At 36.8% G+C, this 26330-nt stretch overlaps 1 protein-coding gene across 1 annotated transcript in view; it reads left to right on the top strand.

The window, feature by feature from the left end:
* GPR158 (G protein-coupled receptor 158) overlaps positions 1–24859 on the top strand; it is a 442546-nt gene extending 417687 nt beyond the window's left edge. The window contains exons 8-11 of the mRNA XM_080654328.1: positions 11861–11999; positions 15872–15977; positions 19553–19699; positions 20492–24859. Of these exons, the coding sequence (XP_080510454.1) occupies positions 11861–11999; positions 15872–15977; positions 19553–19699; positions 20492–21946 (1847 nt within the window). The 3' untranslated portion in view covers positions 21947–24859. The remainder of the gene's footprint in view (positions 1–11860; positions 12000–15871; positions 15978–19552; positions 19700–20491) is intronic.
* The last annotated feature ends 1471 nt before the right edge of the window (positions 24860–26330 follow it).

Here is a 26330-nt window from a genome sequence, read left to right as displayed (position 1 = left end):
TATTTACAAAATTAAAAGCAAGATAATAACTTTTTACTAGCTATTTGTCTTTGAATTAAAATTAAAATTTTCCTATTTTAAAAAAAGACATATTATTTAACAATAGGAACAGGTATTTGAAATTAGGACTGTCTTGAAAAATCAGAGACATATGGTTGCTGCAATTTTTTAAAACTGCCTTACAGCAATTTCATTTATCTTTTAGCATGTGGCATTTGATATTCTGTATTTAATCACTCTTTAATGTTTTCTAACGGGTAGCATATGCCTCTTTGCAGTTCTCTTTATATATTTTTATAAGTAGCATGTTTACCACTAGATTTTTTATAGTCTGGTTCTTATTCAAGAATAAATTCATATATCTTCAGTCAGTCAAAGAGCAACCTGTACTGAAAGCTAAATTATTTTCTGTTACCTAAATGGAAATGTTTCTATGTAGGGGAGATGCTGTGCAGAGGGAGGAGGTAGGTTTATCTTGAGATTGTAGGATTTTTTTTTTTTTTTGTCAAGAAGCTGTGTATGCTTACATTTGTGTCAGAAGTCAATCTATTAAAAAAAGGAAGAGTGAATATTATTGTCACTAATTTCATTTTAATGGTAAAAATGTATGTTCATATTTGGGGAGGTATTTTTGAGCAAATCATATAAACTAAATTGGCAATCCTCATATATATTGATAAGCATGCAATCCTAATATATTGATAAGCATGCATTCTGCGTCAGCTATACCTGTCAAAAACTTTTAGTACAAAATAAAGAACTATTTGAAAGAATGCAATACTAGTTTTTCCACTTAAATATAACTCTAGTTAGAAATATGGGTAATAATTTTTAAAAATGAGTCCATTCTATTTTTGCTTACTGCTTCAAACCTGCTCAAATAGTGATTTTCTTACCATAAGTGCTAATGAAGAAACAGCTTGGAAAAATCTCTGAGCTTCTGTGAACTTCAGTTTCCTCCTTAAAGAAATATTTGAGAACATAAAAAAGGGAATAAAAATGACTTTCAGAATTCCATTGTTATTTATGTGTATCTATAATTTTTAATATTTATTGTTTGTCCTATGTAAAAAAAAATGTGAGGTGAGCTTTAATAGAAAACAAACAGACATATAAACATTGCAACTATGGAAGACAGATGAATATTAGACAATGTGAGAAGTGTTTTATAGTAATCTGGTGTTTTTTTACTGGTTTTCCTTTATCTGTTGGAAAGAGAATTTCAAAATTTGAATGTTCAGAATATTTATAGATTGGACTATAATTCCTATAGAGACTTAACTGTCATACACTATTCATTATATAACTCAGCACTTTGAATTTTTCTGAGTATGTTTAATATATTATTTTTAGCTCACTGAAGGCAAAAGAAAGAATTCTTACATCTGCTCAGCCCTCTTTTCTCTCCCAACCTAGTTACTGTGCTCCTCAGCAATATTGACCAAATTGTTCACACTGTGTTCTTAACACCTAACAAAGTGTCTGTTACTTGTAGACTCTTGATAAGTATTTGCTGAAAGAATACAAAATGAGCTCAACTCCCTTTATCTTGTGTATTTTCTATGCTCAGAATTAGACCAGTGTAAGGAAACATGTTAAGTCTAAAAATCCAAGAGTAACACAATTGTCACTAATTTCATTTTAATGGTAAAAGTGTATGTTAATATTTGGGGAGGGGTTTTTTGAGCAAGTTATATAAACTAAATTGGAAATCCTCAGCTCTTTTATGAAAGTTTACCTCAAACTTGTCCTTTAGTCAAAATAAGAGATTGATACCAATTTGGTATGGCAAATCAGAATTACCATTTTTAAAAAATTTTATAATGCATTTATAAATATTAAAGTAGAATAAAACTGATTTTCTTTTTATCTATCAAATTTGCCTTTAGTAGTAGTAGTAGTAGTTGGTTCACCATTCTCCTAGAGCTATGTAAAGAGTAAAGAGGTTTATTCTAGGAAACATTGTCCTAATTAACAGAGAAAGCAAATAAATATCCCAAGTCATATTCATTTTGAAAATTACTGGTTATAGAATTACCAAGTTTTCTTGTTTGTTTGTTTGTTTGTTTCTAAATCAAGTTACCCTAGTTGGTAAGTTGGTAATCATTTGACCATGTTCAGGATATTTTAAAATATAATTAAAATTTGTCATATTAAAAAAGGTAAAACAATTGGCTGTTACAAATGGATAAATGAGTAAAATTAACTTCTCATGCATGAATTAACCTTTATAATTTCACCCCTAGATTCAAGAAGACCACATCCCCACACCTAGATTTAGAGTTGACAACAGGGTGCCTAAGTATAGGGCTTCCACATTTGGAATACAGAAATTTAGTAGTAGCCCTGGTGATACAGTAGAGTTTATTCTTTAGTATATTTAGTTGGTTAGCAGTCAATTTCTGACTACTCATTCAGAACATAATCTGAACTTAATTTGTCCACTTATTCTAACATATCCAGCAAGCAAGATATGTTAGAATAAGTGGACAAATTCTTAACTTACAGGAAACAACAAGGCTGAAGAAAAACTAGTGATAGGTGGTGACATCAGGGACATTTAGGACTTCATTCTAAGTCTACCATGGCTAAATCTCTGTGTCCAACTTCAGTGTAGATTTAGGCAAGCACTGAAATGCTTCCTCTGCTTCTTCCAGAAGTTATGTGATGATATTCTGATATGACAGAAAAGGGATATAAATGAGAATAAAGCTATTTTGCTACTTTCTCTAACCTAGCACAAGAATTTATACAAAACTTCTATCTAGGTTTCCATTTCTTTCCTTTATCTTCTATTAGCCACTATATCTTTCTATGTCACTGATTTGGCTAACTCTTCTTGACTGCATTTAGATGATCTAAAGACTAGGCCCTGACAAGGACTCTTTTATCCTATCTAATAAAAGAGTAATATGCAAATTGACCGTCACTCCAACACACAAGATGGCCACCCCCCATGTGGTCAAAGATGGCTGCCCCCATGTGGACACAAGATGGCCACCACAAGATGGCCTGCAGGGGAGGGCAATTGGGGGCAAACAGGCTGGCAAGGGAGGGCAGTTAGGGGTAACAGGGCCAGCAGGAGAGGGCAGTTGGGGGAGACCAGGCCTGCAGGGGAGGACAGTTAGGGGCGACCAGGCTGGCAGTGGAGGGCAGTTAGGGGTGACCAGGCCAGCAGGGGAGGGCAGTTAGGGGTGACCAGACCTGCAGTGGAGGGCAGTTAGGGGCAATCAGGCCAGCAAGGGAGCAGTTAGGCATCGATCAGGCTGGCAGGGGAGTGGTTAAGGGATGATCAGGCTGGCAGGCAGAAGCAGTTAGGGGCAATCAGGCAGGCAGGCAGGTGAGCGGTTGGGAGCCAACAGTCCTGGATTGTGAGAGGGATGTCTGACTGCCCGTTTAGGCCCGATCCCATGGGATCGAGCCTAAATGGGCAGTTGGACATCCCTTGAGGGGTCCCAGATTGGAGAGGGTGCAGGCTGGGCTGAAGGACACACACCTCACCCCCCCCCCCCCCGTGCATGAATTTCGTGCAACTGGGCCTTTAGTAAATTAATATTTCCCTTCATCATTTCGTACTTGTGAGAAGTTCACCAGTACATGAGGTATTTGTAGTTTTGGAAACTCCGCAGAGCTCAACACCCCTTGCTATATATTTTATTCACTAAGTTTGAAAGAAAGACAAAAATAAATCTAAGCAATAATTATACAGGTATGATAGGCTTGTTTTCACATTCCATTTAGGAATTTTAAAATATTTATCACTTTCAGGATATAACAACATTGATTAGCCCACTGTTCAAAAGCACTAATTCATTTCTATGAATTTCACATGGGATATTTTTACTAGATAAAATAATCCTATATAATAAAAGCCTAATATGAAAATTGACTGAAAGGTGGTACAACCGGTCATTATGGTGTGCACTGACCACCATGGTGCAGATGCTCAATGCTCAGGAGCTGCCCCCTGGTGGTCAGTGTGCTCCCACAAGGGGAGTGCCACTCATCCAGAAGCTGGGCTCATGGCTGGTGAGCACAGGGGTGGTGGCGGGAGCCTCTCCCGCCTCCGCTGCAGGCAGATGGTAAGGAGTGAGGGGTCCTAAACTGCGAGAGCCCTGGACTGTGAGAGGGATGTCTAACTGCCAGCAGGCGGACATCCTCCAAGGGGTCCCGGACTGCAAGAGGGTGGGCTGAGGGACCCCTTGCCCCTCCAGTGCACGATTTTCGTGGGCCAGGCCTCTAGTATCTTTATATTTCTCTTTTTCGTTGACATGCACTCCTTGTTTATTCTTCTCCTTCCTGGTAAAATATTTTAAACAGACAATATGTTTAGTATCTTAATTAGTAATATGAAAGTGTTTAGAAGAAACTGAGAAGAATACAGTACCTCTTTTACTGAGTTATATAGGGAAATTCTAAAATAGCAATTGTTTCTAAGGATACAAATAGTTAATTACCCTAGAAGATAAGGTCATGTTATGACAGGTGAAATGCAATATAAGCACCATTTAATGAGTATTGGAGAAAATAGATTTAGAATTCCTCTCCAGCTGACTTAGTTTAATATTCATTATTCTAATGTACCACATGCCTTAATCCATGCTGCATCACTAGTTCCCATTTTAAAATCTGTTTTAAATTTTTAATTGAAGGATAAAAGACTTGACTTGGGCTATAGCACTAGACACACACACTTTTTGAAGGTCTTGCTTCAGTTTTTACAAAGATTGAAGTGGGGGTTGTTTTCTTGTTTATTTATATAACAAAATAAATAAACAAAAATATTTTACTTCTTTGAAGAGTATCCAAAATACTTCCAAAAATATTTTACTTCTTTGAAGAGTATCTATATAATGCTAAAAGACAGAGGACAAATTAATTTGTATCTTAATGTTATACCCTAGTGCCAGTTTTCCCTTTTGGAAGTTCAAGAAATGTGGTGATAAATGTGGAGATTGTCTTGGGACAACATGTGAGGAACATGGAGCAAGAGAAATTGAGATGTCTGTGGTGATTCCCATTTCTTCTAAGGAGATTTCATCTCCCCTAAGAAACTCTGGGATTTTAAAAGAGGGAGACATCTAGAAGAAAAAAAAGCTCTCTTTTGTTACTTGAACAACTCAGTTGTCAAGAAGATTTTGGCAGATCTTTTCCTTGTATTAAAAGGACGCTCACTCGTAGAGACCTTTTGGCCAACAGAACAGCAGATTTGTAATGACTACATGAATCCTTACTCAGTGGTCAGATAATGTCCCAAGCCAAGCCTAACTCAGCAAAATTGTCTCCAAGAATTTATAAGCTAAAATTTGACAAGAAAGTTAAAATGGTCCTACCTTCCTAAAGAGAAAATGACACTATAAGTATAAAACCAAGGTATAAAATAAATCAATTTATTCTTTCTCTTTGCTCTTTAGCATCATACAAACAACTATACCTCAAGGAAGTAAAATATTTTCCACAGAGGTGGAATATAATTAAACAAAAATATAACACTCCCGCCCCCAACACACACACACTACAATTATTCTAAAGGCACTCAAGCTAACCCTTCAAAAAAGAATGTCTGAGTTTCTAGTAATGGAGCCCAAGCTGAGGTGAGTTGTGTCAATGCTGACAGCCATTCATAACAGGTTCAAATTTGAAAGTACATTTTAAAAATGTTAACAAATAATCCCAATCCCAACCCCTTCCCCAAACAATCCACATGCAAACAGCAGGGAGAGGGGGTGGGAGGAACATCACTAGAAGACATAGCATGCTGCCCTGGCATTGACCCCATGACCCCCTAAGAGGTCTCTAATCTTATGCTTTGTGAACTCTGCTCACATTCATGAACTTAATGTAGCTCCATAGCTCTGAAGTGTCTGGGCTTCACTAAATTTCTGTCACCCCATATCAAACTTTAAAAATCATAAGTGTATTTACCAGAGAGAGAATCAAGTATACTTTCTCTAAGTTTCCTATCTAAGATGCTGAGGAGATTTTGCAGAACTTGACCCAAGTTCTAGAGATGTGTGAGAAGAAGCAATAAAGAAAAGCCAGCATGCAAATGTGTGGCCATTCATGGCAATTAATACTTTATAGCATACTTAGCAGTGAGTGGGTAAGAGAATAATCAAGTCGCATATGATCTGTAGAGTTCTTGTGACTAACAGTATTATTTCTTAATATTACCACACAGTATCTTTGACCCCACCTTGAAATTTCAGCATTTAGAATTTGGCTCCAGCCTTTTTAAAGGAGTCACAATTTCTACGATAAAACCTTCATAAATGTCGATAATATACAAAACACATTTAGCACAGTGCCTGGCATGTTCAACAGATGTCATCTACCAGGTCAGATTGAGAGGACAAAAAGCACTTCCAAGTAAAACTCCTTTAATGACCTGGCATTGTAATTCTCATATTAGTTGTTTAAAATACAAACAATTGTTGCTTGAAAAAAAATATTTGTTTTCTTCAATAGGATAAAAATACTTCCAATGGTTTTATTTATACCTTTGTTAACAGTGCTCAAGAAAATGTCAGCCCATGGAGGTATTTTAAGAACAATGGTCAGGGACCAAGGAGACCTGGGTTCCAGCCCTGCTCTGCTGCTTACACAGTGCACTCAGCTAGGATAGAACAAAGTTCTCTTCATGCGTGTCCCAGGGCCCAGCTCTGCCCACCCCTGGGGCTCACTGCTTCCAGACATTCTGCCCTCCATTGTCCTGGTTGTGAAATATGTTGCAACACCCACCTTATGCTTCTCTATCCCACGCTGAATAAACTGATTTCTTGACAAGCAGAATAATAGCAACTCACCATCACCCCATTTTGGCCATATACATACGCAGAACTATACCCCAAGGCTGTATGGTCTAATAAAGCCACTTTCAAGTTTAAAATTCTTTCAGAAGCTATCATTCTCATTGTTTTAATCATTCTAACTCTCATAGTTGTCATTATAACCAAAGAAAAGGCAAGTAAGTCTCCAGAACACCAAGGCTTCTTGCGTGCCAGCTGAATCCTAGAACACTGGAATTTGAGCTGTTTGGAAGCGTTATTGAAGTTGTTTGATTTAATAGTCAATGATAACTTTGCACTGCCCACTATATTATTACAATAAAAGCACAACATAAAAGAACATTAAAGAAACACTTAGAAATAAAAAACCGAAAGTGTCTTCACTTATGTATTTATTTAGGGCATGTAACAATAATTTTCAAAGGGGCTAAGAAGGATAAAATGTTATTAACACAAAATGTTTTTGCAGCATGGCAAAGCAAGGCACTACAGCATGAGAGACGTTTGTACTTGGAAGTTGTTTTTCCCTTCGCCCTCGTGGGTGGTCTTAGATCCCAGAGCGGAGTCATCTTCAGGGTCAAAGAACTGATATTCCTTCTCACTTCTTTGCTTGACCCTTTGGAAAGACAACTTGAGATTACTTTCATTATGGTACATTAATTCATTAAAGGTTCTGGTAGGTAACTTTTAAACTGAGTGTTATCCTTTATAGATTAAAAATTTTAAAAAACATCAGTTTTTTGAGAGTCCTATTTGGTTCTTTAAATATAAATGCAATTCCCTTTTTAACTGCACTTGTGCCTTCCATCAAAATAATTTAACACCAGAAATTATTTTCTAAAGCAGAAGCACAACACATATTTCAACTCCCACGTAATAGCACTGCAAAATTTGGTAACATCTGCATATTTTCTTTACTAATTGTAGAGTTAGTCTGAAGTTAATTATATGAAACATATTTTTTTCCCAACACAAATTTTACATATCACATTTAGTTTAATTGATTCTTTGAATGATAAATTGTTTTTCAGCTAGAGCATATTGTTTGATTTGTTAATGAAATGATTTTTAATGTTCAGCTTAGCTATTACAGAGTATTATTTTGTTTTATACTTTTAAATATAATGCTCTATTGTAGCACACTAACCCGATAACTACTTTTCTTTTGCAAAATCTTCAGTATCCTAATATATAAAAAGCCAGGGGTTATCACAACCAAAACAACCAGATGGATGACCGAACACAGGCTGCATGGGGTGACAAGGCTGGCAGGGGGGTTAGTGAAGGATGACCAAACAACTGAACAGCAGGCTGTGTGGGGTGACCAGGCCAATGGGGGAGAGCAGTTGGGGATGACCAGGCTGGCAAGGGGGCATTTGGGGGCAACCAAGCTGGTGGGGGGGGGGCATTTGGGGACAACCAGGCCAGCAGGGGGGCAGTTATGGGTGACCAGGCTGGCAAGAGGGTCATTTGGGGGCAACTGTGCTGGCAGGGAGGGGATAGTAAGGGGTGACCATGTCAGCGGGAGGTGCAGTTAGGGGTAACCAGGCTGGCAGTGGGGGCAGTTAGGGGCAACCAGGTTGGCAGAGGGGGGCAGTTAGGGGCAAGTAGGCCAGCAGGCAGAGGCGGTTAGGGGTGATCAGGCTGGCGAGGGTGGGGGGCAGTTAGGGGTGATCAGGCAGACAGGCAGGTGAGCGATTAGGAGCCAGCAGTCCTAAACCAGCAGTCGGACATCTCCAGAGGGTTCCCAATTGGAGATCATGCAGGCTGGGCTGAAGGGACCCTACCCCCCATGCACGAATTTCATGCACCAGGCCTCTAGTAACATTATAAAAAAGCACTGCAATAACTAGTAGGAGATAGTTTTTATAATTCAGGTACATATGAATCCTTCAATTATAGCATATTTTTGTGCTAGTATTGTTTAATATTTTTGCATTCACCATTCTTGAGTGCTATAAGCAGTACCATGTACACACATAATGGTTCTATACACACATCTATAAATAGGGCTTGCCATTCTTAGTAATGATGCCAATTTGATCTTCAGGGCATAAATGGGCTCTGCAATGTGAGATGCAATGGCAAGGTAACAAAATCTACATCTCAATATCATAAAGTTGATGTCATTTCTATTCATTCAATTCAACAAATATTTATTATATCACGTGTACATGTACTCAGTTCTGGTACTGTCATCTATGTGGACAAGGGTAGAAAAAATAATTAAGAGACTCACGTCACAAACAGCAAAACAGCCCAGAGGAGGGTGGTCAGAGAAGCTCTCAGTTCACATGACCTTGTCAGGAACCATACCAATGATGACAGCATCACCAGATTTCAGGAACTTTGGGCCATCTTCCAGCTTTTTCCCAGAAGGGTGATCAATCTTCTCAGCTCAGCAAATTTGTGAGCACTGTGAGCTGGGTAACAACCCAGAACAGGGGCATATCCAGCACTGACTTGGCCTGGATGGTTCAGGGTAATCACCTGAGCTGTGAAGCTGCTTTTAGTGATGGGTCCTTTTTGCTGTCACCAGACACATTGTCAGGAGAAACATCTTTGACAGACACATTCTTTTTTTTTTTAAATATATTTTATTGATTTTTTACAGAGAGGAAGGGAGAGGGATAGAGAGTTAGAAACATCGATGAGAGAGAAATATTGATCAGCTGCCTCCTGCACACCTCCTACTGGGGATGTGCCCGCAACCAAGGTACATGCCCTTGACCGGAATCGAACTTGGGACCTTTCAGTTTGTAGGCCGATGCTCTATCCACTGAGCCAAACCAGTTAGGCAGACACATTCTTGACAATGAAGGTCACACCGTCCCAGATGAGCTTCATTCAAAGCTTTGTGTTGCATTTCAACAGACTTTACTTCAGTTGTAGCATTGACTAGAGCAAAGGTGACCACCATGCCACATTTAAGACCACTGTTCTCCCCTCAGCCCACAGAGACAGTACTAACAGCACCAATTTTATCAACATCCTAGAGGGACAGATGCAGGGGCTTGTCAGTTGGATGAATTTGTGGTAGGATGCAACCCAGAGCTTCAAGCAGTGTGCTTCCACTGCATTGGCATCTTTACGGTTGACTTTTCATTCCTTGAACCAAGGCACGTTAGCACTTCGCTGCAGCATGTTGTTGCCATTCCAATCAGAAATTGGCACAAACGCTACTATGCCTGGGTTGTAGTCAATTTCCATATGGCGGGTTCTTCCTTAACCATTTCCTCATATCTCTTCTGACTATAGGGCGGCTCAGTGGAATCCATTTTGTTAATGTCAACAATTAGTTGTTTCACACCCAGTGGTGTGTAAGCCAGAGGCCATGCTCACAGGTCTGCCCATTCTTGGAGATAGATGCCTGCTTCTAATATACCAACACCAGCAACAACAATCAAGACAGCACAGTCAGCCTGAGATATGCCTGTAATCATGTTTTTGTTACAATCTCTGTGTCCTGGGGCATCAATGATGGTCACATAATAGTTGCTGGTCTCAAGTTTCCACAGGGAGATAACAATGGTGATACCACGCTCATGTTCAGCTTTCAGTTTATCCAAGACCTAGGCATACTTGAAGGAAATCTGCATCTCAGTAGCCTCCTTCTCAAATTTTTCAATGGTTCTTTTGTTGATCCTACCACATTTGTAAAAGATGCTGGAATCTACATGTGCAATGAGGTTGCTGATATGAGTCTTTTCCTTTCCCGCTTTGGCTTACATTTAGCAGTGGTTTTTAGGACACCTGTGTTCTGGAGGCAAAACAGTTGCAAAAATAGCCTCATGGAGATCTTTGAGTGAAATAATTTTTTCCTTTACCTTCTGAGCATATCAGAACTTTAGACTAACTCCTGACAATTGTGTTTTAAGGGATTTTCAATAACTGGGGCACTACCTATTGTTTAAATATTGGTAGAAATATGCTAAAAATCGGGCAGGTAAAACACAGGAGAATGGATATCAGTGTTTCAGTATATAAGTAGTTACTTCTAGGTAACGCATTGATAAAATGTTTTCTTCACATTAGAGCTTTCTTCTTATGAATTAGATATCATCTTTCAATGAGTTCATGTCAGTAAGACCAATAAAATGGGTTGTAAGAGTTATTATCATAAATAGTTAAAATAGCAATGTTCAGTTTGGAAAAAAAGATCAAGTGGGATGTTAAACAATAAGAACCATGTATTTAACATTTATGGTTTTTTTTAATTTATCTAACATACTATGGAAGACAGTATGTTAAGTGCTTTATATACATTATTTGATTTCATTAGCATATAATCCCATGAAATATGTACTTTTCTTATCCTCATGTTTCAGATAAGGAAACTGTGGCCAGAGAGGTTAAATTCAGATTATGCAAAGTTAATCCGGGATTGAGCCAGGATTCCCATGCAGGTCCAGTGTGATTCTGAAGCCCTTCTTAACTGCTACACTGTGTTGGTCTCTTCTGGCTTAAGCCAACAAACAAGGTGGTTGTGAATTTTACTAAGCCCTCAGCACTCCACCCACAAAAGATATGATAGATGTGAAGAAATAATGGTTCATTTACAAAACACGCCACTGAATGTTTAGCAACCTGTTTCTCACATTTCTGGCAATGGATTTTGTTATATATTGAACTAGATTCAATGCAGTAATAAACTAAATTTCTAGAAGTTGCATAGAAACACATTACCAGGCTTTTGTTGCCTGATGACTTTATTTTGATTCAGATATTCTATGAACATCTTAAACTTTGGTTGGCAATGTAGAAAATTATTTTACAATTGTTTTAGGGAAAACCCAGGTATTAGCAAAAAAAGTAATCTGAGGCATCAAACACTGTTTTAAAAATAATAATAATTAAAAATATACCTTTGAAAAATCTTCTATACACTGAATAAAATTTTTAAATTAACTTATAGAATATATATTTATATGTGAATGATATTTTATATGCATCTATTTCTAAATTTATGTTTTTATAATAGAAACAAAGTGCATGCTAACGGACTCAAATATTACTTTTTTCTTCACCTTTAAAACTAATGGAAAGTTGTTTGTTTGTTTTTGTTCTCACAGCTGAATTTTTATTCCTCTTGTGGGGTGTTTATCTCTGCTATGCAGTGCGGACAGTCCCATCAGCATTTCATGAGCCACGCTATATGGCTGTTGCAGTTCACAATGAGCTGATTATCTCTGCTATATTCCATACAATTAGGCAAGTGATCTGTAGAGCTAGAAAATAATTGTTTTATTTTTCTGATGTGTTGCAGTTTAATTTAAATAGCAAAATTTGGATAAGATGAATAATGGAAAGATTTAGGAAGATGATATTTTATAATTTTATTAATTTCTTTGGCTCAGAAATGGCAAATGCATATAGTTTTTAAAAATATATATTTTTACTGACTTTATAGGGAGGAAGGAAGAGGGAAAGAGAGATAGAAACATCAATGATGAGAAAGAATCATTGATTGGCTGCCTCCTGCACCTATGGGGATTGAGCCCTCAATTCTAGCATGTGCCCTGACTGGGAATCAAACCATGACCTCCTGGTCCATGGGTTGACACTCAGCCACTGAGCCACACTGGCCGGACTATAGTTTTATAACTCTACTGTTCTTAGTTCCTTCTGATAGGCTATTTATTACCTTCATTTATTTTGAAGGTTAACTCACTTATGTTAAGACACTTATAGGGATGTCATTTAATATCATTTATGATATGTAATACTTTTTGTTCTGAACATATAAAGCAATACATTACAAAGTAGATATAAATTGTCTATGTTTTCATTCATGTTTAATATGCTGATTTATACTTTCAAAATTTTAATACTCAGAGAGACAAGATATGTGTGTGAATTCTGCTGAATTCAAAACAAACAAAAACCACTTCAACCTGATGACTGTATTTTTGTGTGCAATGGAGTTTTGTCATCATTGCATTTGAGCAATAATGTTCGGTGGTAAGAATGTACGGCATGGCCTGCCATTTTTTGATGTCACAGTATCTCTCTAGTCAATGAGTACAAAGGAAGAAAAAGGTGGGTTGTGATAAGTGAACAAAATGAAATATGTATGACTTATCTTCTGGGAATTTTCACCTGATTCATATCTGAAAATGAATTGAAAAACTCAGTGAGGACCGGGAAAAAAAAAAGAAAAAAAAAAAAGAACAGGAATACTATAGTTTAAAAAACATCAGAAAGATGTCATTCAATTTCTCATATTGTTAAAAGTTAGGATACACTAAAAAATGTAATTAGAAACTTTGAATATTTGTCTTTGTCCTCAATAGAAAAATAGAGATTAATAATAATGGGAGTCAGTGTGGGAGGTTGTGAATCTGTGGAAGTTTTGCAGGATAATTATCATCTTTCACTTTAGTAAATAATCATAAAATGATATCTTGCACTTCTAGAAATAGCTGATGCCAGAGAGGAATAGGGCCACAGGCATACGTACTTTTAAAACTTTTAGTAAGAAAAAGAGGTATTTATGATAACAGCCCTGAAATTCCATCCAAGGGCCAGAATCAAGGTAATTTGCTTTCTTGCTTTTTCTTGCCCCCTAACAAGAGAGAAAGAAGAGACAAAATAGAAGAGGAAGGAAAGATGAGAAGCAAAATATGAGATTATAAATAGACAAGGAGAAGAATGCTTTCCCAATTCTACACAGACTAGAGATTCAAGGCTCTGAGAGCAGGTGCCCTTGTCCAAAATGTAGTGAGCACCTGAGAGCACTTTTTCTTGGTGCCTGAGCAAGATTAAATGTTACATTAACAAACCAACTAAAGAGTTCTAATCAGTCAAGAAAGCTTATTACAGATGAGTTTAAATGTCTTCTATTGTCAGAGTGTAACTGCCATGCAAAGGGTTTCCCACTTCAGCCCTAATTTACCTGCTATATTTCTTAGAACCAAATTAATTGCCCAAGAAATTAAATCTGTTCAAAAGTTAAATAAAATGACCTATATTCTTTATGACCTTGAGTTACTTTTCATCATTAAATATTTTGTTCAGTGAATTTTAAACTCTCAAGTAGTCCACATCCTATCAGAATTAGGTGATATAAATTATTTTTAATAAACTTTTAAAAAATTGTAATAAGGCAAATAGTCATTACAAAAAAAAAAAACACACACACACACATTAAAAGATAGAAAAAGAAACTCACTGATCCAACCACCCAAAGATAAGCATTATTCCAAATTAGTATGTCACTTTTTGATATTTTTATATGCATGTGCATATTTATGATGCATTTTAGGAAAGTCACATTGCATACTGAGAAGTCCTTACAAAGGAAATTTATTTAACTTTGTTTAACCAGCATTTTCCAAACTTAATTGATCACGGAATCCCCTCTACCCTTCAATTGACATCTAATTGTTAGCCACACTTCAGAAAATACTGTTTTAATACTGGGCCAACATGATGGAAGCATATGTTAAATATTCATTGAAAACAGCTTCCTAACTTAGCTTAAATATTTTCTAGAGTCCCCAAAACCCATAGCCCAGCAAGAAGAACCATATAGGCTATAAGCTGAGTTCATGGAATCAAGCTCTGATTGAATTATTCATGTTGACCTAATAGATTTGCTGTTGACTAGATATAGCATCCTCAGAAGATCAATTTCTTCTAAACAATTATGTGGTCCCCTACCATTTTTGAAGAGGAAAGACTTCCAATGGTAGTGGAATGACCAGCGTTGGTAGGTTTTGGTATTTTGTAAGGCAAGCCTAAATAAATCTGTTAACTTTAGCTTCACAGCCCTAGTTTTTAAGTTCCAAATCTAACTTACCTTCCTATATAAACCAGATTTGATTAGACTATGGCATATTGGCTTCAAAGAATTATATACTATGCTAGCTACTCTTTTTTTGAAATTTAATTTCTATAGCCATGAAGAACCAAGGATGGAATTATAGTTTAATACAGTAAATCTACAGAACACTGATTTTAGGGGGATGAGTAGAAAACAATAGGCAGTAATAATTAAACCATGTATGCACAATTTCTTATTTACACATGGACTGAATTAATAAATGCTTGGCTCTAATATTGATATAGTCCAAGTATAAGAAAACAATAACATAACTATTTAAATCAGGTAGATCCATTTTAGTAATATTTTCCTGGAATAAACTGTTAAATAAGGCTTCTGACATCAGCAAGGGTATCCTCTATCATTAGGGCATATATACTCTTTTTTGTCTGCTTAAGATATAAAATTATATGTATGTATATAAATATGAGTATATATGCACATATGTATACATATATAAATAAAAAATTATGACTACATATTATATACACATGTACTCTCATTCTTACTGAATTGTCAGCTTGAACAAAAATAAATTATAAGGATTAAGTCTAGAAGGTAAAATAATGCAGAGGGCGTTTGCCCATTCTGTTCTAATCCTTTATTTATTGTTACTACCAGGCATAAATGTTTCTGACTTTCAGAACTATCTTTTAAACATTGAAATACTCTTTCTAAAAATGAAGCTTTAAAGCTACTTCAAAACCCAGTTTCTCTTGAGATATTTCTGGTCAGAACTGCAACCTGAAAACCCAGGTAGTAATTAAAAGTTAATTTAAGAATAATTGATGTCAATATATGTCAAAATTATTTTTTAAAAGATTCACCATTTTAATTCTAATAAATGCTTTTAAATAAAGAATGTAGACTCAAGAGTTATTTTGATATGTTTTACAGCCCAAATTTTTCAGAAACCTTCAGTCAGTTTGTAACAACTCTTTTATTGAATGAATATATGTTTGCTGCTTTTGCTTTATAAGTTAAACCTACATACAAAACAATAATCTGAGGAAATGCTTAATACATTATATTTGTGCTGTCTTTCTAACTCTGGATAATAAATTATAGAGAGTTCACTATTATGCATTCAATTAGCGTTGCCTAGGCCCTTATTCTTCTGTGATGAAAATATGTCATAGAAACAGTATAATTTCTTTTTCCTTCTTCTATTTATGTTTTTCTTAATAGAGCTTCCAAGCTTCTAGTGTTTTACATAGAGATCTTGTTAGATTGCTAACTTGGTGAATTCTCATTTCAGATTTGTCCTTGCCTCAAGGCTTCAGTCTGATTGGATGTTGATGCTGTATTTTGCACATACTCATTTGACTGTGACAGTCACCATTGGGTTACTTTTGATTCCAAAGGTATTCCTCTAACATTACTTTTCTCTTCCAAGACAATTATCTTACGTGAGCCTCAAGTTGTTTTTGGCAATATAGGCAAAGGGAGGTGGGGAGATCTGCTTGACATCTAAAGTGTTTTTAAAGCTCACTCCTCAGGAAACTAGGTGTCTGTTTTCTTTGGGGATCTATTAAATATATCACATAATTGTTAAATGACAATTAGTCAAAACTCATCATCTGTCTTAGTCCTTTTCCAAGTATTTCGATATCCAGTTGTATTTTAATTATTATGAATTCAAAGTGTCTTTCATAGTAGCTGTAACATCAAAATCATTTTTAAAGAGAATTATACTGTTCTAAGAATTCTCTTATTTTGGATTTATATTCAGAGAAATTGTTTTAAACATTTGGGTACTTTTTATTTAAATAGAAATAATTATAATATTGTGCATAGAAAAACCTTGCTTAATAATGATAGATTATGACAAAGACTTATGTAGGCAGTATAACAAAGCAGGGGGAATGGGCCAGGACTCAATACATGGATCTTAAACTCAGGTTTCACCCCAGACAAACTGTATAATATGATATTAGCCAAGACTTTTTATCTCTCTGAGTTTGTTTCCAAATCTATGACATGATCATGATAGCAATAAGGTTGCCTGGAATGAAATAAAATATCAGAGAGCAAACGGATAACATAAATTATAGCATTATCATTATTTTCCTCTTTTACAAGAGCTCATTCTTGATCACTGCCACACAATACTACATTAGCATGGCTGAAACAAGAACTATGATTTCTTGTCTTTCACCCCAGGCTTTATCTCAACCCTCAGACTTAACCACACATTGAAATGCAGCCTGATTGAAAAGGCCAAATGATTATTTTTAAAAAGCAAATACCTATTTTCTTCCTTATTTCAATTATACCAAAAAGCCAAATTTCCATGGATTAGTCTGTTACTGTGACCTATCTTAACCATTTTTATACTTTGCATAATATGATAACATTAGATGTATGTATACTCAGATTATTTATTCATTCATTCAATAAATTGTTATTGAGGTCCAAAGAAAATTGAAGACATAGGTTCATACAAAAACTTGTACATAAATGTTCATAGTTGCACTATTCATTCTAGCCAAAAAGTGGAAGTAACCCAAATTTCCATCAACTAATAAATGTATAAATAAAAGTGGCATATCCATACAGTGGAATATTATTCAACAATAAAAAGGAATGAAGCACTGATACATGTCACACCTTGTACAAAACTTGATAACATTTTTCTGAGTAAAAGAAGCCAGACACAAAAGGCCACATATTGTATGATTCAATTTGTGTGAAAAGTCCAGGTTAGACAGCTCTATAGAGACATAAAGCACTTCAGTGGCTGTCATGGGCTAGGGTTGGGCAGAGGACAAATGGAAATGACTGCTTAATGAGTTAAAGGTTTCTATTAGGGGTGTTGAAAATATTCTGTAACTCAACCTTGCGTATATACTAAAAACCATGGAATTATATAATTTTATGGTATGTGAATTATATCTCAATAACAGATAATTTTAAAAAGTACAGAGGGCTTTGCTAAGCACTATTCTAGATCCTGGAATATAGTAATGGACAGATAAAAATCTGTGCTCTTGTTGTAATTATATTCTGGAGGACAGGATGAGAAACATAAAAGATAAATATCTGAAATAGTATTTTAGAAAGAAGCACAAAGAAAAATTAAAAAGCAGACAAATAACTGTTTCTTAAACTCATGATAGTCTCTAAGCCTTTGCTCAAGGAAAAAAACAAACCTCCATTCTCATAAATAAACTCCAGGTGATTTGACTAGTAGCATGGAGTATTTTAGAGGACAGGGACTGTATTTTATTCATCTTTATGGCCTTAAGTTGATGGCACATGTTGGAACCACAAACATAAGTAGAGCAGTGAAGGAAAGACTCATCAGTTTCTGTGGTTTTTCAGCCAGTCCCAATTACAGACCATTCATTGTTACTTAAAAAGATAATTATCATTTCACATGGTATCTCCTATTTATGTTTACTTTCCTACCCATATATTTTAATGGACAATAACATTAAAATATCTCTATTATCAGAGGGTGATCTGTTGATTTTTTTAAAAATATACTTTATTATTTTCAGAGAGGAAGGGAGAGGGAGAGAGAGATAGAAACACCAATGATGAGAGAGAATCATTGATCTGCTGCCTCCTGCATGCTCCCTACTGGGGGACCTAGGGATCGAGCCTGCAACCGGGCATGTGCCCTGATGGGGAATCAAACCATGACTTCCTGTTTCATAGGTTGACACCCAACCACTGAGCCACACCTGCTGGGCAATGATCTGTTAATTTTGTAAAGGAATATTTGACTCGATGACAAGCTGGGAGAAGAGCACCCATGTTCTCTAAACTGTTCTTTCAGTTTTCACGGGACAATCACTTGATTTATATATTGTGTGAAGAGTGGCTGAGTTGTTTTACTTCTCCCTGCTTTCCATCATTTACCCAATTCACTCTTCCTCCCTTCTCCTTTTGAAGAATAGAGATAGCAAGAATACATGAAACTGAAAAATATCAAAACACCACATGAAAATAATAAAAATATGTCAAAATATGATGGAGGGACTTGAGAATAATGAACTTGAGAAAAAAAAATAGGTAATTTCACTGACTCTTTTAATTTTGTACTTAGATACCATGTAGCCCAGAGTTCTTTAGGCTAAGCAGCACTGTGCTGAGAGATCGTGCTTGTTTAAGACCTCACTGTCAACACTGTGAGGCTGGAATTCAGATAACCTGTTCCCCGAGTCTTAAAAGTAGACCTTTAAAAAGTACTTTACATTTTTTAATTACAGTTGACAAACAATATTATATTAGTTTCAATTGCACAACATAGTGATTAGACATTTATATAACTTACAAATTGATGCCCCCAATAAGTCTAGTACCCACATGGCACCATAAATACTTATTACAATATTACCAACTATATTCCCTCTGCTATCGTTGACATTCCTGTGACTATTTTTATGACTACCAATTTGTACTGCTTACTCCCTTCACCTTTTGAAAGTAGACTTTTTAAAAGCTATGTGTAGTAGACTGACAGTCACATTTCTGTGATCAGGGCCAATTATGCCAGAGAAGAAATACAGCCTCCCCTATGTGAAGCAACATGATAAACATGAGGTAGACCCTACTGCTAAAAAAAAAAAAAAAAAAAAAAAAAAAAAAAAATCCCATCTAGCTCCATCTAGCTGTCAGTGGGTCTAAACTGCTACTCTCAGAGAAGAGTCTGTGTATTCTGTACTTCTTTGCAAAGTGCAGATATTGTGGAAGAGGAGAAATGTGAGTTGACACTGGGAGCCTAGACAAAAATCAAACAGGGAACAAAGTACCTCAAGTGTGTGACATGGAAAGCAAAACACTAATATAGCAGCAACATTTTTAAAGAGTTTAGTGAACAAATTCATCTAAGCTGAAGAAATGATAATAACATCAGGACTTTTAGAAATTTGTTATTAAAATGCTATGTCTTACAGTAATGTCTAGAGCTCAGATTGAATATCTATTTCAGTTTTCACATTCAAGCAATAACCCACGAGATGACATTGCTACAGAAGCATATGAGGATGAGCTAGACATGGGGCGGTCTGGATCCTACCTGAATAGCAGTATCAACTCAGCTTGGAGTGAGCACAGCTTGGATCCAGAGGACATCCGGGTAATACCAGTATTTCTTTTCTATTTCAGATTAGTCCCATTTATATAGGCAAGCATGCGTGGGTTGGTGTATATGTGTGTTCATGTGTGTGCATATGTGTGTTAGAAAGAAAATGAGAAAATGTGTGCTTATGTACAAACTGAAGACATAAAGTGAAGAGTTAATCCTGTTCTAAAACGTGTAATCATGGTATAAGTTAGAATGCACAAACCAATCTTGATAGTCTCAACTAACTTTTTGGCAGTCATAATGATGAACTTGTTATACATGTTCCATAATATGGTTTATGACATTTTGCTGTGAGCAGAGAGCCTGGATTAATTAAAATAATCTGTGGCGATATGTCAGCATTTGGAGGAAGAAGATGTTTTTAGTATTTGATAGTCTGCTATCCCCTAAACCTAATCTAACATTAGGTACAACTTCATCAATGGCTACATGATGCTTCCAATATTGTTGCAGGGATACATTTTATCAGTAGACAATAAGGTGTGTTTTATTATGGTCCAGGCTCAGTCTGGCCCACAAAACTTGCAAGTTCAAAGTTCTTGCTCCATGAAGCAAGTCTAGCATGCATGGGTTTATGTCTTAAAGTGTCAACTCTGTGTGAAACAAAACACAATATAATCAGAAAGTAAGAATGTGGAGAAAGTTGATGAGTAGAAATGTTAGGAAGAGCTAAACAATTTCCATAAAGAGCTCAAGCTTATTGAATTAAAATGACCATCAGTGATATTATTTGGCTGAAACACTAAATTCCACACCTCTGTCAATTTACTCTTGTTCTGGCAGGATGAGCTGAAGAAACTCTATACCCAGTTGGAAATATATAAAAGGAAGAAGATGATCACAAATAACCCCCACCTCCAGAAAAAGCGGTGCTCAAAGAAGGGCTTGGGCCGATCAATCATGAGGCGTATAACCGAGATCCCAGAGACGGTCAGCAGGCAGTGTTCCAAAGAAGACAAGGAATTCGCAGATCACAGCACAGCCAAAAGCTCTGCCCTCGTTAGGAAGAACCCACAAGAGTCTTCAGGTAACATTGGGAAACCCAAGGAGGAATCCCTGAAAAACCGAGTCTTCTCAGTGAAGAAATCCCACAGCACTTATGATCACGTGAGAGACCAAACGGAAGAGTCCAATAGCTTACCCACTGAGAGCCAAGAAGAGGAAGCCACAGAAAAGTCCACACTGGAGTCTCTGTCAGGCAAAAAACTAACACAGACACTGAAAGAAAACAGCGAGGCTGAGTCCACGGAGTCTGTGCCTTTGGTATGTAAGTCAGCAAGCGCTCACAATCTCAGCTCAGAGAAGAAGCCGGGGGGGCATCCCCGAACATCCATGTTACAAAAGTCTCTCAGTGTCATAGCAAGTGCCAAGGAGAAGACTCTTGGGTTATCTGGAAAAACCCAAGCATCAGGTGTGGAAGAACGTGCTAGATCCCAGAAACCTCTGCCAAAAGATAAAGAGACAAACAGAAAACACTCAAATTCAGATAACACAGAGACTAAAGATTCTGTCCCGCAAAACTCTAATAATTTGGAAGAGCCAAGAAAACATCAGAAATCTGGGATTATGAAGCAACAAAGGTCCAACCCCCCTACTGCCAATTCTGACATGAGCCCAGGCACCACCCAGATGAAGGACAACTGTGACATAGGGGAAGTGTGCCCTTGGGAGATGTATGACCTGATCCCTGGTCCTGTGCCTTCAGAATCAAAGGTTCAAAAGCATGTATCTATTGCGGCTTCTGAAATGGAGAAAAACCCAACCTTTTCCTTAAAGGAGAAATCCCATCACAAGCCTAAGGCGACTGAACTATGTCAGCAATCCAATCAGAAAAGCATAGACAAGGCTGAGGTCTGCCCTTGGGAGAGCCAAGGTCAGACCCCTTTTGAAGATAAGAAGCATTTCATTTCCAAGACTCAGGTTCCCCCAGGGAGAGCAAAAGATGAGAATGGTGGTCAGCATTGTGCAGCCACTGTGTGTGCTGGGCAATATGAAGAACTGCCCCCCAAAGTTGTAGCATCAAAAATAGAGAATGAAAATCTCAACCAAATAGGAGACCAGGAAAATAAGACACCTTCCTACAATTCAAGTAATAATTTTCAGCAGCCTTTAACATTGCGAGCTGAGGTGTGTCCTTGGGAGTTTGAGACCCCAGATTATCCAAATGCCGACAATAGTGTAACTTTCCCTGCCTCTTCGACTTTAAATGCGAATAAGGTAGCAGGGTCTCAAAAATAAGAGATCTGGGATACTTTCAAAGTAGCATTCCCCAGAAAGAAAAAGAAGAAACCCTGAATTCGATAAGACTGAAGATAGAAGGATCAAAAATTCCCAAAGAGTATTTGTCAATCAGGGAAAACATGAAAGGCATGGGTGGAGGAAAACTAAGGAGGGTAGAGAGACATCATCATGGGGAAGTTAGACTGGCCCCAAAGTCTTTCCCTGTAACACTAGGAAAATCTTTACATTCAGCATGTTTAGAGGAAGTAGCCCTCAATGTCTGCGCCCGACCAATATTTACCCATGGGACTTTGGAGATCCTAAGCAAGGCAAACCAGAAGACATAGAAGAGGTATGAGATTTGCAAAGAAGAAGGTATAAATGAATATGACGGAAATTCTAAGTAGCTGACTGAAAAGAACTTACTTTACCTATATAACCTTGATAGCACTGCTAACTTAATGCATCCCAAAATACCTTTTATATCAATGATTGCTCTCATTTTCTTATAAATGTATGTTTCAGTACATTGTTGTGTCTCATATTCAAGCATTCCAGATTGTATAACTTTTGCAAATAACTTTGATATTATGTAACACACATTTATGCAATCTTCAGCTATTCAATTGTTCTTGCAACTTACAGAATACCTGTTATCTATCAACTTTAGTTGATTCTTGAAGTATAGTAAGCTTTCTCTGGCTTGGGAAGTCCTAATTGTTATGAAAAAGTATTTTAGTTTTGTGATTTATATATTGCAAATTTGGATTAACTATTATTTCACTTCATGGTTTGTTATACTGTCAATCAGGGTTTTTAGTACAAGTTACGTTACTTGTTTTGCACTTCTTGTTAGGATTGAGAAGCTTTGTTAATATCAGAGATCAAATGGTCCTACATAGTCTTATGTCTCAATTAGTTAAGGACAACTTATCTATTGTTTGAAGTCAGAGACAGATAATGCCTTCATTCCAATTAATTGTCCCTTTGAACTCTTTTAGTATTTCATACTTAGCAGCATTTTATAAGGAAGAAGCTAAGAGTGAGAACAATATACTGTGCATTATTATTACCATTGGAAAGGGAAGACTCTAAGAATGACATGAGAATTACTGTAGAGCCAGGAAATTTGCCTTTCAAAGCAGATGGAAAGGGAGCTCCTGATAGCACTTTCAAGGGGTTATTTTTTTAAAGAAAAAAATTATGATTACATCAAGATTATTATATGGGTGTATTTTTATTGTGCATACTAAATATAGAATATTTTCATTGACCTTAAAGTATTTATTCTCTTAAACTCTTATTCATTGCTTCAGCTAGGGCTAGAACTTGCTGGGCTCATATCCCAAAGAGATTTATAACCCGGTTTATTCCAAGCCTATAAGGTGGTATGGGCTCATCCTTCTCCCAAGCACTGGAAAACTTACAAGTCCTGCAAATTGCCATTGTGAGCCATCTAGTTCAAAATTTAAAATGCAGAGGTTCATTTGCAAGGCAAAACAGTCCCCAAAGCATATTTTATACAATTTATTTCATTCCACACTGGCCACTTGGTGTGAAAATCCTAAATTGCTGATTTGGCCCTGCTGGTGTGACTGTACAGGAGATTCTATTTCAAAGCTCAGTTTCACTGTATTTAAAGATGAGTTCCTTAAACATGGGACCCAGACTTCCCTTTCTCGCACCATAAACACTGACATCTCACCGGCTGATCTGGCCAGGACACTTCCAGCAGAAGTAACTTTTCATTTCATGATCAGCAAGGAACACATGCTGGGAGGATAAAAGATGAGAACGGGGATCAGAGATGCATACAGAGCTGTTCTTAGAGAATATCATTCTCAGTGGATGATAAAAAAGAGGACTTCTTTGCATTCATTATCAAAACTTCCTCAACGATTTTTATTCAGGAGTAAGTGAGCCCTTCACCATGTTGCAAAGCTGTGCACAAATCTCCCTCACCCAGTTCCTCACTTTGTGCATTACTCAGGTTTGTGGGTAGGTTTGAAGACATAGAAATTCTATTTTTCTGTGTGTTTCCTTCATTTATTTCCTCTTCCCTTCCTTTTCAATCAGGCCTATCTACTTGGGAACTTAGAAATACAATGTTAAGGTGTATTTGTGTACCTGTTTCTAGATCCACGTACTTGTTTAATTTATGTCTGAGATCGGTTAGCACTTTATTCACTTTTTGAGAAATAAGCAGTCAAGCATCAGTGACTTTTTATTGCACTTCAGAGTAATTCTGCTTGAGGTGTGGCTTAAAGAAGACTTGCCAAAGTTCACCTTAGTCTATAGATTTTTCTCCACCAGCATAAAATAGCAAGAGTGCCTAGGGTCTTTCCTAGAGTTTCATTGTCATTACTTGTCACCGAGAGAAGTTGAAATCTATAATCTATAATTCTTGAGGTTATTTTCCCAGATTGATAATACGGAAGTGAATAAACACTAATAAGGTCACAAACACTTGCTAGGTTGTCCTTCTCAGTGCATGTGCAGGCTGCATCCTGTCCTTGTTTTTAAGCCAGGGTTTATAAATAAGTAGATTTATACCAATTTAATAGAACTGTATATTTTATGCCAGAATTAAATGCTTTACAACATGAATTATAACTCAACCCATTGTAAACTTTGGTGGCAATATGGATTTGAAACTTGACAGTTCTCTTGTATTTGCTTCATAAGTTTCTGCATGCAAGTGATGACAGGTAGGACTGAAAAAACACTGCCTTTGACTTCTAGCATTTAGTAACCGAGAGCTGTAGAGTCTATAAAGCTGTAAGTCTCTTCACTCACTCTGTGGTTATTCTGAAACTATTATCTGAAACCTACAGCATCCCACCATGAAATGTTTGGTAAATTTATGTTGTGACATGTTGCAGCATGTAAATAATTATAACATCTCTGCAATAAAACATTTATATGAAAGTGATTTGTGGTGATTTGTATGTTCATCTATTGAAAATTAAGTTTATTTTCCCTAGCCAACTTTAGAAAGAATCCTATATATCTTTGGCTTTGGCACACTTATGTACATACATTCTCATATTGCCTATTTATAGGAATGTATGATGAGCCAAATGTGGTCTCAAAACATACAGGTAACCATTTGGAGCCAATAAAACCTATTAGGACCAGTGCTTTTGACTTAAAAAAGCTCTAGCCACCTTAAGCTACCTTTTTAAATTTACTCAACACACATACCAGGCAATTAGCTAAGCAATGATGATGATCTTTAGATGAACAAGAGATCCAATAACAGCCAGACCCATAAGAGTACCCAGACACTGCTGTGGTAATAGAGAGGAGATTCTGACAAAGTCACTGAGTCAGTGCAGGCTTAATAGAGAGGCAGGAACACCAGGCTGAAATTCTGCAGAGGCTTCAGGTATGAAAGGGGAAGAGTATAAGGCTAGAAAGGTAACTGTGCACAGCCTTGCATGCCATGCTTCAGATTAATTACAACCTCATCTTGGTATCCTGGGAGCTGTCAAAATCTTTAAACAGGGGAGTAACAAAGTCACGTATGAGGAGGATCATTTGGGAAGCAACCCAGAAATGTACCGAAGTGGAAAGAGATTAGAGGCAGCTAGATCAGTGAGAAGACTAGTATGGGAGTCAGGGTAAGGGAAGGTCTAAGGAGGAGAGGAAAAGATTATTGGTTATTTCATCAAAATAGCATCTTCAAATGGGTTTATTGTTGTTTTTAAACTCCTATGAAGTCAGAACAATCAGAGTAATTAGATAACTATGTCGAATATAAATATTGCCCTTAAGTTTGTGGACATTTTGGATAATTTCCAAAGTTTTAAAATCCCTCGCTGAGGATCAGTAGACCTCATGTCATCTTCTCTGAGAAAAAGCTGTGGAATAGGATACCAGCTTCATGCCATGGGAAACCTTGATAAGCAAACTGAGCTAGGAAAGAAGCAAAGGGCTTGCTGCAGCATGGACTTCAATTCCTATCTGCAAGTGGCCGCCCTCTGAGGCAGCTCCAGGAAAAGAAGCCCTGTGACAAGAGGACAGAGGAGGGTGCTGGATCTACCTTATCCCTGCGATCTTTGCTTTTAAGGATTCGTAGTGAATGCCCTTTCCCCAGCTCTTCACAGCACTGTGTATTCCATAGTCTATGGACTCTCGGTACTCATACACAAAATCAGTAGTTTCAGCTCTTTGAGTGAGCCTGAATGGCAAAGACAAAAAGTGTGTGGGGATTAACAAATCATGAAAATCTTATTGTGCTTTCATGTGATGATCAAATGGAGTTTTTCAGTGTTTGTTAGAATTGCTAAGTTGATGGCTGTGTAATTTTTTCATGTATTTATGAATAAAGATAGAAATTGTTTCTTTACTCTAAATTTAGAACTTTTGTGTTAAAAATAACTAAGGAAAATATTTCTAT

The sequence above is a fragment of the Plecotus auritus genome (genome assembly GCF_963455305.1).
Source record: "Plecotus auritus genome assembly, chromosome: 1".
Classification (NCBI taxonomy): domain Eukaryota; kingdom Metazoa; phylum Chordata; class Mammalia; order Chiroptera; family Vespertilionidae; genus Plecotus; species Plecotus auritus.
This window is presented reverse-complemented; position numbering and strand designations above follow the sequence as displayed.